General features: G+C 43.8%; 1 protein-coding gene across 7 annotated transcripts in view; it reads left to right on the top strand.

The window, feature by feature from the left end:
- Positions 1 to 2,180: 2,180 nt before the first annotated feature.
- Positions 2,181 to 15,257, top strand: part of ENTREP2 (endosomal transmembrane epsin interactor 2) — a 102,849-nt gene continuing 89,772 nt past the window's right edge. For 5 of the 7 annotated variants that reach the window (XM_054077152.1, XM_054077151.1, XM_054077150.1 and 2 more), the window contains exon 1: positions 2,181 to 2,438. In XM_054077152.1, the coding sequence (XP_053933127.1) occupies positions 2,229 to 2,438 (210 nt within the window). In that variant the 5' untranslated portion in view covers positions 2,181 to 2,228. Of the gene's footprint in view, positions 2,439 to 3,953; positions 4,557 to 11,730; positions 11,787 to 15,257 lie in introns of those variants that run through there. The other 2 variants (XM_054077154.1, XM_054077155.1) reach the window with 2 other exon arrangements.

Genomic DNA, 15,257 nt, shown 5'->3' with positions numbered 1-15,257 from the left:
GGAGTTAGTGAAATGTAAATTCACCCCCCAGTATAACGTGTCCTCATTTCCACAAGCCCTCGGGCCATTTTACTCCTAAATGAGAGCACCCAGATAGAGGTTTAAATGCATTTACTCTTTCCGAGGTTTCTAATCGTTGTGCTGATGAACAGCCTTAAGCAGGTGGTTGCGGTCTGAGCTGCTTCGTCATGAAGACGGCACAGGTAGAGTTTGGTTCTGCATTTTGTTTCTTTTTGCTGGCCCTTTTGCTCTGCTTGGCAGATTATAACACACTCTTTCTTGACTTCGAAAGGTGTATTTCTGAGTAGTGATTCCAGTTGTGGATAGCAAACAGCTCTACTTGATAAAAACAAGTGGAAGTTAGTTTTAATGTGAACTGGTATGAACAAAACTCCAGTGTGCTCTGTTAGGACACATCCCCACCCCCTTCGCACAGCTGTTTCAGCCGGGCTTTCAGATGGGATCTGGCACTCCTGTGCCAGTAATGGGTTCAGGAGTATCAGCTGAGGCTGAGTATTGGGCCAAGGGGGGTGTAGAGGGGTGTTTCCTTTCTAACTGACTCCTATTCTGCTCATGGCCAATCTGAGAAACTAAGACATCGTAAGCTAACTCTTCTTTTGATTACTACTAGTATTAATTTAGTACTATTCTGCATTAGAATAAAAACTTGTAGCAAAGCAGCTCTCTCTCCAGTGCAGAGATTTGTCAGGTGCTTTTTGGATCTGATTAAAATATTACTTGCACATGTGCTGGAGCGGTAGTTTAGCTGTGATGGGGTGACGGCACTATCACCTGCTATCCTCGTCTGTTTTGTGGCACAGGCAACATTTTAAGTTAGAAGTGGCAAGCTTTTTTTCCTGTTAGAGTAAAATACCTGAATGTTGTATGGAAAAAAGAGGAGACTTATGTTTTGATGCTTCCTGTGAAGACACACTGCCCCACGACCACCTCCCAAGGAAGGAAACTATTTTAAGCAAAGAGTTCTTGAAGAAAAGAGAGAACTTCATGAGTGAGACTTAAGCCTGGTAAACATGGGGCATTCGAGGGGGGTTTGGTACGTATATTGCAGTATTACAGGTACGTGGACTACGCATACCAACTCCTGTATAGAAGAAATGACACTGCTCTAGCTTGTCCTTTAGCCAAAGGAAAGGAGGCTGAGGGGAGACCTCAACGCTGTCTACAACTGCCTGAAAGGAGGTGGTAGCGAGGTGGGTGTTGGTCTCTTCTCCCAAGTGAGGGGTGATGGGACAAGAGGGAATGGCCTCCAGCTGTGCCAGGGCAGGTTCAGATTGGACATCAGGAAAGAATTCTTCACCAAAAGGGTTCTTGGGCAGAGGCTGCTCAGGTATTTGGTGGAGTCCCCATCCCTGGAGAGGTTTAAAAGATGGGGATAGGAAGGGCTTAGAGATCTGGTTTATTAGATCTGGGCTTGAGGATCTCAAAGGTCTTTTCCAACCTAGGGATTCTATGACATCCTTAGGCTGGGGTTGTGTTGGTGTGCGTTTCCCCGGCAGCCCTAGGAGTTTGCAGGCACTGGGTTATGGCTGTGATTTCCAGCAGAAAACTGCCTTTTAACCATTTAACAGGTGTCGTGGGCACCTGTGTGGTGCTGGACGCTGCTGGTGCACACAGGGATGTTTTTCTTAAGCTGGTTTCTTAAGCTGGGGTTTATATTCCTGGCAGTGGGGATGCGGGAGGGGAGGCTGAGCCCCCCACACCGAGCAGAGACACCCCAGTCCCCCCGGAGCTATTGAGTGCCCCTGGGACAGGACCGCCCCCAGTCTCCCCGGGGCACTCGATTACCCCCCGGGAACGGGTGACCCCCCATCCCCTCGGGGTGATCGATTCCTGCCCCCCGGGACAGGGTGACCCCCAAATCCCCTGGGGCGGTCGATCCCCCCCGGGACAGGGCGAGCCCCGCTCTCCCCAGGGCGGTCGATTCCCGCCTCCCCGGACAGGGCGACCCCGGCTGTCCCCCCGGAGCCGTCAGCTCCCGTCCTGCCCCCGGACAGGGCCACCCCCGCTGTCCCTGGGGCGGTCGATTCCCCCCCGGTGCAGGGCGCCCGCAGCTCCCCCAGGCCCGCCGCTGCCCCCGGTGCGCTCGCGCCCGCCCCCGCCGCTGCCCGTGCCGCCGCCGCCCCGCCCGCCCCTGGCCGCACCCCCGCGCCCGCCCCTCTCCCCGCGCGGGCGGCTGGGCGGCTGCGGGCCCCGCGGCGCGGCCGGAGATGCCGGGGGGCGGCGGGGCGCCCGGCGGGGCGCTGTCCCGCAGCCTGTCCCGCCTGCGGCAGCACCGCGCCCGCTCGCGGGCCATGCTGGCGCTGGGCGCCGCGCAGATGGCGCTCGGCTGCCTCATCGTGGCCGTCAGCTTCGCCGCCCTGGCGCTCACCACCTCGGCGCGCGTGCGGCACTCCTGCCCCTTCTGGGCCGGCTTCTCGGTGAGTCGCGGCGGGGGGGACCGTCCCGAGCCCCGCAGGGCGCCTTCTGCCTTTGTCCCCTGTCCGCCGGGGCCGTCCTCGCGCCGGGGCGGCCCTGTGCGGGGCCGCGGGGGGATGCGCCCCGTTCGGACGCTGGGATGCTCCGCGCTCGCTCAGGCTCCCGAGCTCCGCGGCGGCGCCTTCTGGCCCCGTCCCTCCTCCTTCTCCTTCTCCGAGTCCTCTCTAGTCCTCCGGAGCTCTTCCTCGTCCCGGGGCGCGGGGTCCCCCGCTGCGGGGCCGCGATCCCCCTCGGGATGCGCCGCGTTCGCTGCGGCTCCCGAGCCCCGCGGCGGCGCCCTTTGTCCCTTGTCCCCCCCAGGACCGTCCTCGTGCTGGGGGTCCCCCTTGGCGGGGCTGCGCTGGGATGCATCCCGTTAGGGTGCCGGGATGCGCCGCGTCCTCTCCGGTTCCCGCGGCCCCCGAGGCTGACCCCGCTCGGTGCGGCGGTCCGGGCGCCCCTCGGACTCTCTGCGCAGAGCCGGGCTTTCTCGTGCGCTGTGGAAATGTGTGGAAAGAGAATGGGACGGGGTGAGCGCGGGCGCGAGGGCGGGAAAGGCTCTGGGGGAGGCTGCTGGGATGGGAATCCGGGAAAAACGGCTTGTTCTGAACGCAGATGCCCATATGTGGGGCCGCACGGCTCCTTGGGATTCTCCTGCTGCCTCTCCGCTCTGTCCTGAGAGCGCTGCGGGTGCTCTCTCTGGCGGTGCGGGTGCTCTCTCTGGCGGTGCGGGTGCTCTCTGGCGGTGCGGTGCTCTCTCAGGCGGTGCGGTGCTCTCTGGCGGTGCGGTGCTCTCTCAGGCGGTGCGGGTGCTCTCTCAGGCGGTGCGGGCGCTCTCTCAGGCGGTGCGGGTGCTTTCTCTGGGGGTGCGGGTGCTCTCAGGCGGTGCGGTGCTCTCAGGCGGTGCGGGTGCTCTGTCTGGCGGTGCGGGTGCTCTCTCAGGCGGTGCGGTGCTCTCTCTGGCGGTGCGGGTGCTCTCTCTGGCGGTGCGGTGCTCTCTCTGGCGGTGCGGGTGCTCTCTCAGGCGGTGCGGTGCTCTCTCTGGCGGTGCGGTGCTCTCTCAGGCGGTGCGGTGCTCTCTCTGGCGGTGCGGGTGTTCTCTCAGGCGGTGCGGTGCTCTCTCTGGCGGTGCGGGTGCTCTCAGGCGGTGCGGTGCTCTCTCAGGCGGTGCGGGTGCTCTCTGGCGGTGCGGTGCTCTCTCAGGCGGTGCGGGTGCTCTCAGGCGGTGCGGGTGCTCTCTCTGGCGGTGCGGGTGCTCTCAGGCGGTGCGGGTGCTCTCAGGCGGTGCGGGTGCTCTCTCAGGCGGTGCGGGTGCTCTCTCTGGCGGTGCGGGTGCTCTCTCAGGCGGTGCGGGTGCTCTCTCAGGCGGTGCGGTGCTCTCTCTGGCGGTGCGGGTGCTCTCTCAGGCGGTGCGGTGGTCTCAGGCGGTGCGGGCGCTCTCTCAGGCGGTGCGGGTGTTCCCCGGCTATGCACCTGTCTCTATCCCTTTGTCAAAGTTTCTCTGGGATTTGATGGTTATGAAGAATGAGACGTTTCTGAGGATACTCGTGACAGGCTCTGTGGTATCGGTGAAGATTTGCTCCATTTAATTTAACACATTATTGTCTTTTTAGCTTTTTTTTACAGACCAGAGAGTTTTGAGCTTTAAAAGTGATTTTTGGAGACCAGAACTGTTGGATAAATGGTTTGGGTTCCAGAGTTCTGACAGAAACGGTGTAAATAAAAAAAAACCCTTAACTGTTTAATATGCTCTTATGCAGCACGTTCTTCAAGAATTCTTCAGAGCAGAACCGTAATTTTGGATTAATTCTTTAGATATTTTTTCTTGATTTTGCCAGAATTTTGCATAATCTTGAAACATCAGTTCCCTCCAGTGGCCTCGATGCTGTATTCATCATTCTTTCCAGTTTGAACTAATGCAGGTGAAAGTGCAACTGTTCATCATGATGAGGTGTGAATTTTAAATGAAGAACCTGGCTGCTTACCTATTAATGTGACACTAAAACAACACAGCTGAGGCAGACTTGGTTTCTTATCTTGACAGACCAAGCGGGACTGTACACAACTGATTGTGTATTCCAGTAAGCACAGCTTTTTCAGTAATACCCTTTTTCCCTTTAGCCCCTGCAATCTTCACTAAAAGACTTCTGACAGTTATCAGTATGCTCTAAGTTACACTTTTTCCCTGATTGTGGATGCCTTCTACTCTGGCCAGTGTAACCTGTGGAATAGTATGCTTTCCAGTTAGATTTAATTAACGTTATTTGTTCATGATAGAGAAAAAAGCCATGATTCTAGCCTGTGTGTGTGAATTGGTAGAAGACACGGGGGAGGTAGTGCAAAACTGTTGACCAGAAAGCCTTGTTGTTCTGTGTTATCAGCACAAGGCAGGTAGACATTTTTTCCTAAATTAAGAATTCACCTTTGGAAAAATAGTTCTAATTTGTGTTGGAGCCTGAGGATAACCGTACTTTTCTCCTAATCTCCTTATTTCTAAGTCTTGAGAAATAAGGTAAAACCAGAGCAGTTTTCAAGTATGGTGAGACTTGAAGAACTTTGAGGCCAAGTTAGTTGCTTACATGGACTTTTCTGAAAGCCTTTTGAGGTATTTATTGAGTTCAACAAAAACTGGGTGCACTGTCAATCATAGCTGGAAAATATTTCTGAGGGAGACTGAGTGGTTTTACTTTGTTTCTGGAAAATACAATTAAATAACTAAAGGTGAGTTAAGTGACGTGAGATAAAAATAGTGGAAGTGTACTTTCTTTACTTGCTGCCAAAATCAGGCATAAACGTTCACTCCCTCTGTGGAAGTAAATAACCGAGTTGCTTGATGGTCAAGAAGGAATTCTAAGCCTTTTTTTTTTTTTTTTTTTTTTTTTTTTGTGGGGGTGTGTGATATACTGTAGTTTTTACTCTTTACAAGTGCATATCTTAAAACAGAATAGTCTTGGCACTTTCTAGCATTTTTTTGACACCAACCACTCTGTCAACGTAAATGAAGGCTGTGAAAATTTGTGAAGAATCTTTTAAATTTTAATCTTTAAGATTATCTGACTAGATCCCTTCTTTGTAAATGATTGTTCTAATGGTAAAGTTCAAATCATGGACTGCATGACCATGATAATTAGTTTGCCATGGGCAATTTGTTATTCTGTGAAGTTTGCTGCTGGTTCAGGCAATGTTCTGTGTCAGTAAGTATTCAAAAATCCAAAATTTCTGCACTGTAAAAACTTTCCTCCTCAGGAGACTTATGAGCCTTCTGGTGCAGTTTATCAAATGGAGTTGGATCCAGGGAGCAAATGGAACTGATTTTCTGCTGTGGCTGTTGAATGTCACTACTGAAAGACAATGCATCCCATGTACTAGAAGGGTTAGCTTGATGTTCCTTGCTTCAAGTTGATCAAATTAGACCAGGACGTGGATCACCTCAGAAATGCTGCCTATTGTCACCCTGTCTTTTGTGTATTCATTGTCTCCTTTGCAATAAATGAGTTGACTACTGGATCTGGCTAAGGATTGGTGGTAGGTTGTTGCCAGTGAGCAGCTAGGTGGGACGATAAATTTGAGGAAGCAGTACTGTAACGTTTGACTGATCACTGTCAACACCTAAGAATTACAATATGCAATAACAATTTTAGTTCCCGGTAGTGGAACCTGGAGTTCTTGTAAAAGAATTGTGCTAGCTCTGATTCCTTGAGATTTCATGACTGTGTCCTGTTGTGTCCTTCAGCTAGCCCACCATTCCTGCTTTTTTTCTGACTCTCCTACATGGGGTGGCTTTACTGACGCCTTAGGCATGCTTTTCCACTCCTTTGTGAGCTTGTCAAGGCTTTGAAACGTGAAGAAGCTGGGGAAGGCAGTCAACTTTCTGGAACTTTGTGTCTCAGGAAGCCTGCTAGGCAGGTGTGTTGCTGGTACGCGTATTAGTAAAAAATTATCAACAGGTATTGTCTAGGTATTTGCTTATTATTAATTTTCTTAGCATTCTTGATTTTTACATCATGACAATATTGTGTGACAGGAGGAAAAAAAAAGTAGAACGAGGCTGTTATGACCTGTTATTAGATGCTGGTTAGAGCGCATGGTGTTGGTTTACAAGAGATTGTATGCACATTACAGTCCTAAGGAGGAAGAAGCCTTAGCTACATTCTCTGTACTTTCTGGAGTCCATGGTAAGGCAGGGCTTTGGAACAGTGAATTCATGCGTGAAAATACTGTTCCCATATCCAGATGGAATGATGGCAAATGACTTAGCTGGAAATAGGAACAGTTACAAAGAAGACAGTGTTCCTTTTTTGATTCTTTGAACTATAAGTGGTAAAATGGCTGTTCGTAACCTCCTGAGGGTTTGGGCCAAGTGTGTAACCTTGAGATTTCTTGTCTTCAGTGCACTGGAAAATAGTGGGCTCGTGGAAGCCGGCATCATTTCACAAGGCACATCAGCTTTTACTGCTTCTGTAATTCTGTTATATTCTGTTGCCTAAGCCTTATGGAGTCGAAGCACTCGATCGTGGGAGTTAATTTAAAAACTTCCTGTGTTACAGGAAAGAATAGTCGTAGAAAGGAAGGATGCCCCATTGTGATACGGGATGGGGATAGCCAGATTGCAGAATAGAAATATTACTTTTTGATTAAGTCTCTTACTGTAGCCAGCATAAGATTTGTTTTTATTTTTTAATTTGCAGTAGAAGGATAGGTGTATGCCTCAGTCTCTTCAGGAGCGAAGTATTTTTCTTGATTTCTAGTTGTCCTTTCTAGACATTCTTTTATGCTGGAAATGTATGAGCGTTTGCGGTAAAGACAGTAAATGCTGTCCTGAAACTTGTAACAACTGGCTGTGTGGAACAGTTACAGCCTGCTGAGAAACTGAGGAGTAGGTAAATAGCTTAGTCGAAGTGGGAATTTCCAAGGTCAATTATCCAGTCATTAGCAGCTGCTGAACTTATTACACCTCCATTTTGGTTGTGTATTGCAACTTATTGGAGGAATGAGTTGTGAATTGTCATGCTTAATTGGCTATTCTTTCCCAGTGCACTTTTCTGCTCACTCCTGTGCCTTCTGGAATCAAAGGGCAGAACAGATAATGGATCTTGTAAAGTCTGAACTGCCGGAAAATATGTAATTTACAGGAGTATAACTATTCAGAAGGAGGTGTGGTCGTTACCTCTTCTCTGTGTTAGTAACTCCTGCTTTAAAGGAATACTATGCAAATGTGACAATGCCAAAGAATTTATTATTGAGCGGTATTTATACATTTGGAGCATCATGACGTATGCACAGGCAGTATAGCAAGGTCAAAATACTTGAAAGCTAAGCCTTTCCTCTTTGGCAAACTCACAGAATAACAGTCTCGATCCCATAGTCAGAGACTACGGTTGGGATTTGTGGGAACAATATGGTCATAATTCCTTTAGAAGAACTTGCTCGTGATGTTTGAAACTTCAGTCCTTTTCCAGATATAATTTATCATTGTCAGTTTTGGTATCAGTTGATGTGTCCATGTCAGCGTTTCAGTTCCGATCATGTGTGCGCTCCCATTCAGTGTTCATTCGTGTTGTGGAACGTTGTCAGAGCACAAACTTCATTTATGGGGGATAAAATGAAACCAGAAGATGTGCCTTAAGAACTCAGAAAATACAACCTGACTGTTAGTAGGCATTAAGTCTCAGGGCCAGACTAGAGCTTGTCTGAAGTAGTCACCTGTCCAATATGCGTGTCGTGTGGATGCTCTCTTTTCAAGAATCAGTTCTTTCACCAACAGATTTGTTCCATTTACTCCTTGGTAGTTCAGGTATAACCTGTAAGGCCAACATGGTAACTCCTGTATTGTGCAGAAGTTGTGAACTCCCTACTTATTACTAGTAAGCCTTTCCTACTAGGTGGAATTTTACTCCGTTCTGGTTAAATCTACATGAGTAATTTGGTGCAAGTCTGCAGACTGAAATAGCCAGCTCTGAGGACCAGGTACCAGTGCTCCGCCTGTGTTACTTTTGACTATCTTGAGTATTTTGAGTACTTTTGAGCTGAGTTACGGTAAATGAGAAATACTTATCTGAATTACTGCTGCATCACTTAGAATGAGACACTGTTTTCAGAAAGATTGTGATTTTTAAAAAAAAGAATGATTTTACAGTATTTTAACAAGTTTAGACTTTTTTATTGTTATGTATCGGGATAAAGATGAGAAACTGTAAATACTTAAAGTACGTGTGTTTTTTTGCTTGGAGGAGGCAAACAATGTAAATTTTGGATTTTTAATCTTTACAATAGCTTGATTTAAGCATGGATAGTTGAAATAGCATTATGAATTTAAAATTTTGTGTCTAATTTATGGAGTAAGAGTTGCTGACTTTGCAAGCTTGCTTTCAGTTTTGAATATGAGCTTTCTTTTTAGATGCCACTATCATCAGTAATTTATGTCCTGCAGAACAAGCAAATAATGTCCTCACTGATAACTATACAGTTCTGTTATTCCTGTCACCTACAAAGAGTCCATCTCAGCAGAATTATATTCGTGTGGGAGCTATAATTTACTCAAAATATTGTTTTTGCTACTGTTTGTAAGCAGAAAAGAGCATGGCTTGATCCGAAGATTTTAGATAAGCCTTTAGTGCTAGGAGAGGTGAGATAACAGGTGTTTTTAAGCCAAGCAGACTTAATCCAGAGGCGATGAGAGACAGCAAACATAAACCTTTTTAATGTCACTTTTACGCTCACTCTCCGGAGAATAAACTTGTTTTTATCTAGGTGGGGATCGTGAATGCAGCTATTTTTAAGGTTCATGGTAGATTTTCGGCTTACTGCAGAAAGTTAGACTACTTTTTTAGTTTACTTACTGGTTTGATTTTTTTTTTTTTCTTACTTTTTTTCAATTTCTGACTCTGCAAACAATCATTGAGAACTCTCTAAGACACACATCTTAAAATAGCGCAGTGACCATGTGGTCAGCATACTGACTGCTGTGTTATAACAGTAGTTGGAAGTGGTTTTGTCACATATTGAAAGTAGCTATGGTTAAAAAAAAAGAAAAATCTTTCCAGAGGCTAAATCCAAAGCTTTTGAAAACTTGTGAAAAGTCAGACTGAAAAAAAAAATGACGTGCTTGGAGATTTCTATGCAGTCAGGAGTGCAGTGTTCGTGGGGCAGTGGGGGCAAAGGCTCAGGTCTGGTGTTTGTGTCGCTGTGAAGTCAGGCAGTTCTACACGTGCCAAGCGATCCACACTACTGAGTTACTGGCTTGACTCTTTACATGTTTTCCCTTAAATAGAAATATTCCTGGGAGGGGGAAAGACCACTTAGATGTTCTTGGGAGAAGTTACAGTTTTGATGTTGATCTTAAAGTAAAAGATATATTAAGAAAACTTCAATGGAAGTATGAGATTTCCAGATGAAGAGTACTTGAGCCTCCTCTTGCTTGCTTATACAGACATGTTGGTGGCTGAGAAGTACATGTTTTGTTTCTGAAAGTGTATTGTGTCTATAGCAAATGGTAATAATCGGGAAAATCTGTTGATCAGCCTCCCTCTTAAACTGAATGGACACCTTGTACTCCTTTCTGCCTTTACAGTGGCTTTCTGAAAGAGCAGTGTTGATTCAAGATGTGTTAGATTTGCATTTTTGTTTTGCAGCACTTTTAAGCACAATAGAATTCCATGTGAAATACATTTTTGCTACATGTAAAGAGCAAAAGAAGGCATCAAAGAATATTTCTCAGAGTTTTAATTGCAAATACTTGGTTGTAAATGATACTTGAAATAAATTGACTTAAGGAATGGAGATTTATTTAGATACATTTGAATAACATGAGTAATTGTCATCCTTAAATATTCAAACCACTTGCTGCATAGTATAGAGTGAGAATAGTGAAGATGTCCAGAAGAGAGAATAAATGAGGTGGCACTGGCACATGCGCTTTCTCTCCCTGATAACGTTGTACAGATTGGGCAAAATGTTAACAGCTTTTCCACGTTGCTCTTTATGCACGAAGGAAGAATTTGTACCGTCAACGCTTGTCCTTTCAGAAGGACATTACTGAATGTTGCTGTGGCAGGTAGGGGTCAGATTTAATATAAATTTAATATATTTAATATAGAGGCTTAAGTCTTTCTTCTGCCTGGTTCTCAATACTTGCTCTGATAGGAGAGGAGGTATTAGCCTTTTTGAAGAGTTCTTGAAAGACATACCTCTTGTCCTATCTATACTTACATAGTAAGGATTATTCTAGCCCTAAAAACTTTCACCCCCTCCCCTAAAAATTTCCATTCCTTCCTCTTGAAATCATGTCATAGATCTGAAATAGAGCTTCACTATCGGGCTGTACTTTGAGATCCTCTGAAATATCATTACAGTGTGCAGTAACTAGCGACAATATTACAGCATTAGTATCTGCTTCTGAAGTTTGTGTTTATTCAGTCAGTATTTCCTTAACTAGCTAAGTAGTATAAATAGTCAATGCAGCTTTTCTTTTGAGCTTTTAAAAAATCTCACACTGTGATTTGACAGGCTAATTTCTGTTGGGACATAATATTTGCCCTTTGAGCAGAACCTCTATAGTAAAAACAATAATGACAATACAAGCAATAAAGGGTTGTACAGATAATATGTATAACCAACATCAGAATGGCGTTTTGCTGCCCACCAAAGCCCATGAGCTCATCTTCCTTAACACAGAACATGCGCTTTTCTTCTTTAATCTAACTTGCTCTGAATTGAATGTCTGAAAGCCTGAATATCAAACCAGCAGTTAGGAAAAGTCGACCCCAGTGACAATACCTGTCAGTTCTAGATGAGGTTTGTCTTGAGTGTTCAATCATATCCTCCACTGGTTTGTGAATCTGAAGTGATTGGTGAGATGGTAGAAGGAAGGAAAACTATTTTCTGTTTCTGATGTTGAACCTTTCTCTGGAGCAGTACACTTTTTGCTTGTGGAACTATAGTTCATCATTAGACAAATTGCAGATGTCCTTCCACTTGACAGTTCCTTCTTGTGTCCTAATAGTTTAAAAGCTTGCCTTACAGTAGGAATTGGCTGGGGTTAACTTGAGGTTTTGTCAGGATCAGCTGGTTTGCTTCCAAAACTACAGAAGTAATTATCTTGCATAATCTCATTAATTAACCTATTTTTAAAAATAGGGAAGAAGTAATGGGCAACAGAGGAGTCGGTTTTAGAGTGACAGTTACTTTTCCATCTTTAATATTTCTGGAACAAACTTTTTTTTACTTTTGGAGGCTGTTTGTTTTGTGGTATTCTGAAAATTTCTTCCTTTCATCCGTGACTGTTGTGATTTATGTAACATCAATGAAACAAGGTAGGTCTGCGGAGAATTAATTTTTCCCAAATAAACATAAGTCTTTGTGTACTTAACTGTAGAGCTCCTGGAAGAGAACAGTTAATTAGAATTTATTTTTTTTTATCGTTAGGTATGTTCATGAACTGTAAGAGAGTCCCCAACACATTTCTTTGTATCTACTATGGTTGACTTAATCAGGAAAAAGAATCTGATGCCAAAGTCAATGCTTTAGTGAAATGTAGTAACAGGCTGTAGCCCAAATAATTTAAAAGGAAATTGGTTTACAAATTAGAGCAATGCTTTATGCAGCTTTTCCCTAATTGAGAAACGTCTAGAAATATTTCTGATACCTTGCTGTAGTATTTTAACCATATAACATCAAAGAAGTAAAAACAGTTCTGCAGGGTTTTAAAAAAGTAGACAAGAGCAATGCTTGGAATATATTTCTGCAAAAAGATTTTCGTGAAAACATTATAAAATACAACACTGAAACTGTGACCTGGTTCAGTCATTTGGCCAATAAGTGAAATCTTTAAGCGATGAGTCATCTGGGGAAAGCAGACAAAAATATAAGGCACATCTCCTGAGTCGCCAGCTGCTGCACAAGTGAGTGTTGTAGTCCTGCCTGTTAGAAAGTAGATGTTCAACCGTGCGTCTCTTGTCCTTGTTATTATTTAAGAGCAACTAGAAGTAGGTTTGGTGTTTACGAGTTGTTTTAACTCCCATCTCATAGGCAGTCCTACAGGATTAAGCAAAGCAGATGGATGTGAAGTTCTAATGGCAGAGACCTAGAAAATGCTGACGGTGAATAGGATGTAAAAAGCTTATGCTTAAAAAAATACGATGCTTTAGTCTGTTTTCTGGAAGCAGGAAATCCAACAGTCTGTAATTATATTTGTTAGATGCCCACAAGGAGCCTGCAAATTAACATTAACACACAATGATTATATTAATCAGGTGGCTCTTGTGGAAATGAGAGATTTGATGATATAAACACATATAATGATACTTTAGAGGAAGTAAAAAATACTCTGTGAGATCAGTTTGAAGATGATGAAAAGCGATTTCATAATTTTAGAAACATAAATTTGCAAAAAAAGGGTTCCATTCATTTCCAGGGAAATTGCAAAGAAAAGGTAGGCTTGTTATGTTAGAAAAGGTACGGTCCCTAGCATGAAATAAGATAACTCATTTAGCCATTTTATACCGTAAAGTCATAGTTGGATGAAGTGTGGTTTTCTGGATTTCTCAGAACCAGGCACTAACTTTTTGATAACTTCAGTGTAAGGCAGTAAAATATATTTTTAGTGTAAAAATTGGCGTATTTGGTGCCTGTTAAGGAATGCTTTTCTCACTTAAAGGGGAGAAGTGTTTGCTCCCCCCAGTGCCGTTTGAAATGCCTGAGGAGTGGGAAGATGAGGATAAGCAAATAGTGTGTTCTCAGACAGGATTCACACCTCCTCAATCCCTAAAGTACTTTCTTAAGAAATGTGCTATCTCTTCCTTCTGTATTTCAATACCTGACAAGTGATGATCTGTTGTTTTAGTAAGCTATAAATACGCTGCACCGTGGGATAACAAGGCTGTGCAAACGTGCCGGGAACTGTAATAATCAGAATAGTGGTGACTTCTTGCCCTTATTTGCCTGAGAAATTAAAACTTTTTGTAGCCTAACCTGGCCATATATTTTGAAAATAACTATAATGTTACAGAGACAGTGAATTTAGTTGTTTCCGTGACTCAGTGATCTGTAGCAAGGCTTTAGGGAGTGTATTAACAGATAATGCAAGGAATATTATCACTGAAATCTGGGGCTTTAGTAGTAGCATTAGATGTATAACTTCCCGTTTTATAATCCTGTAGAATTGCAAACATATAGAAGTGACCCGCTTAAATTGAAAAACAATTTCTGCATGGTTCTTTGCTGTTTTGCTGTTGTTTTGGAAGGTTTTATTTGGTTTTATTTTTGTTGTTGTTGTTGACTTATTTCTTGTTGTTTTCTAATTTTTGAAGACGTAGTTTGAGTTTTATTGATATTTTTATAAATAGTGGATATCTTTAGAACATGATGTTGGAACAGACTAGAGCAGAGTAAGCTGGCAGCTGCTCTTTCAAGAGTGGACTGCTTATGGTATTTTTTTTGTCTGCAAATTGGAAGTTAGTTGTTCAGGAAGAAACTTAATGAGGGCCAGAAAGTGCTTATTCTTGATGAGGAAAGAATATAATGGTTTTGGCAGTAACTTTTCTGTCGATGAAAGTAACAGTCTCCAATTCCCATGTTGGAATTGGAAGCCAGGAGCTGTGCGTTGATGCTTTTGTCAGGTTGCCTGGGCTCCTAGCTCACAGTAACCTTCTGTATCTTCGAAGGCAGCCACCAATTGTTCCTTCTATCAATAAACACCTGCAGCCTTTCTGTCATGTTCCGTAGACCTGTGGTCTTTTCCATTGTTTTTTTTTGTTTTTTTTTTTTATCATTTAGCTTCTTCGTTGAAATTGTTGATCAGGGAAAAGTTTGCAGAATTCTATGTGATAATTCTTGACTGCTTGTTAGGAAAAAATTGGTGAAATACTTTTTCATGTATAATTTTTCAACTGGTAGTGCATTCACCATAGAGGGGGTGGAAGAAAAAAACAAACCCAGAAAGCATTGATCTTAATAATGGTCCTAATAAATTATACGAGGAAGGCAAGAAACATTACAGTCAAAATTCGTGCTTACAGTATATGATGAAAAGAAGGATAGGATTCTGTAGAGGTCAAAATTGTCTTCTACCAATAGAGTCATCTCCTTCTGAACCAGTAGAGGTAAAAGACTGACTTCAAAATGGCACAGCTTTGCTAAGGGCATAAAATGATGTCATGAATAAAAATGAATTGGAAGCTGCAAATTACAATTGCTATCAGTGATGATACGATTAGGAAAAGGCTGCTAGTATAATCTCATAGAAGCTGCCAGAAACTCAAAAGAAATGTTTTGAACAGTGATCACATACTAAAGAATATTATTTTCATAGGCTCCGATCTAACTGTCCCCAAAATTATCATGCTTGCTGATATTTTTTTTCCGTTTGCTGGCCTCCATTGGCCCACAGAAGCTGAATGTTGTTCAAGTTTTTATCAAGGTGTTTATTTGACAAAAATCAAAACTGACAGATCGAAAGTAGAACAAATGGAGGTAGATAACATTAAAAAAATTATCTATATTATAGTTACATTATAGCAAAACCAAACCAAAGTTAGTTATCAGGGTAAGAAAAGGTAACAGGGACTCTAAAAATAGCACCAAAAAGCTAATTGTTTTTCTCTGCTTATTGTTTCATCGTGGACACAAGCTATATTACAATTGATAGACTGATATGATGAGACTTGAGTTTTACTGGCATAAAAATACATATTTTTTCTTCTTAATTTCTTTTCCTGTCGGCCACTGGCCTGCATGAATTAAATACCTGATGGTGTATAACTGTCTGGGCAGCAGCAGTAGCTTAG

The sequence above is a fragment of the Cuculus canorus genome, chromosome 12, assembly GCF_017976375.1.
Source record: "Cuculus canorus isolate bCucCan1 chromosome 12, bCucCan1.pri, whole genome shotgun sequence".
Classification (NCBI taxonomy): Eukaryota; Metazoa; Chordata; class Aves; order Cuculiformes; family Cuculidae; genus Cuculus; species Cuculus canorus.
Note: the sequence above shows the minus strand (reverse complement) of the source record. Positions and strands in the feature narration are given on the sequence as shown.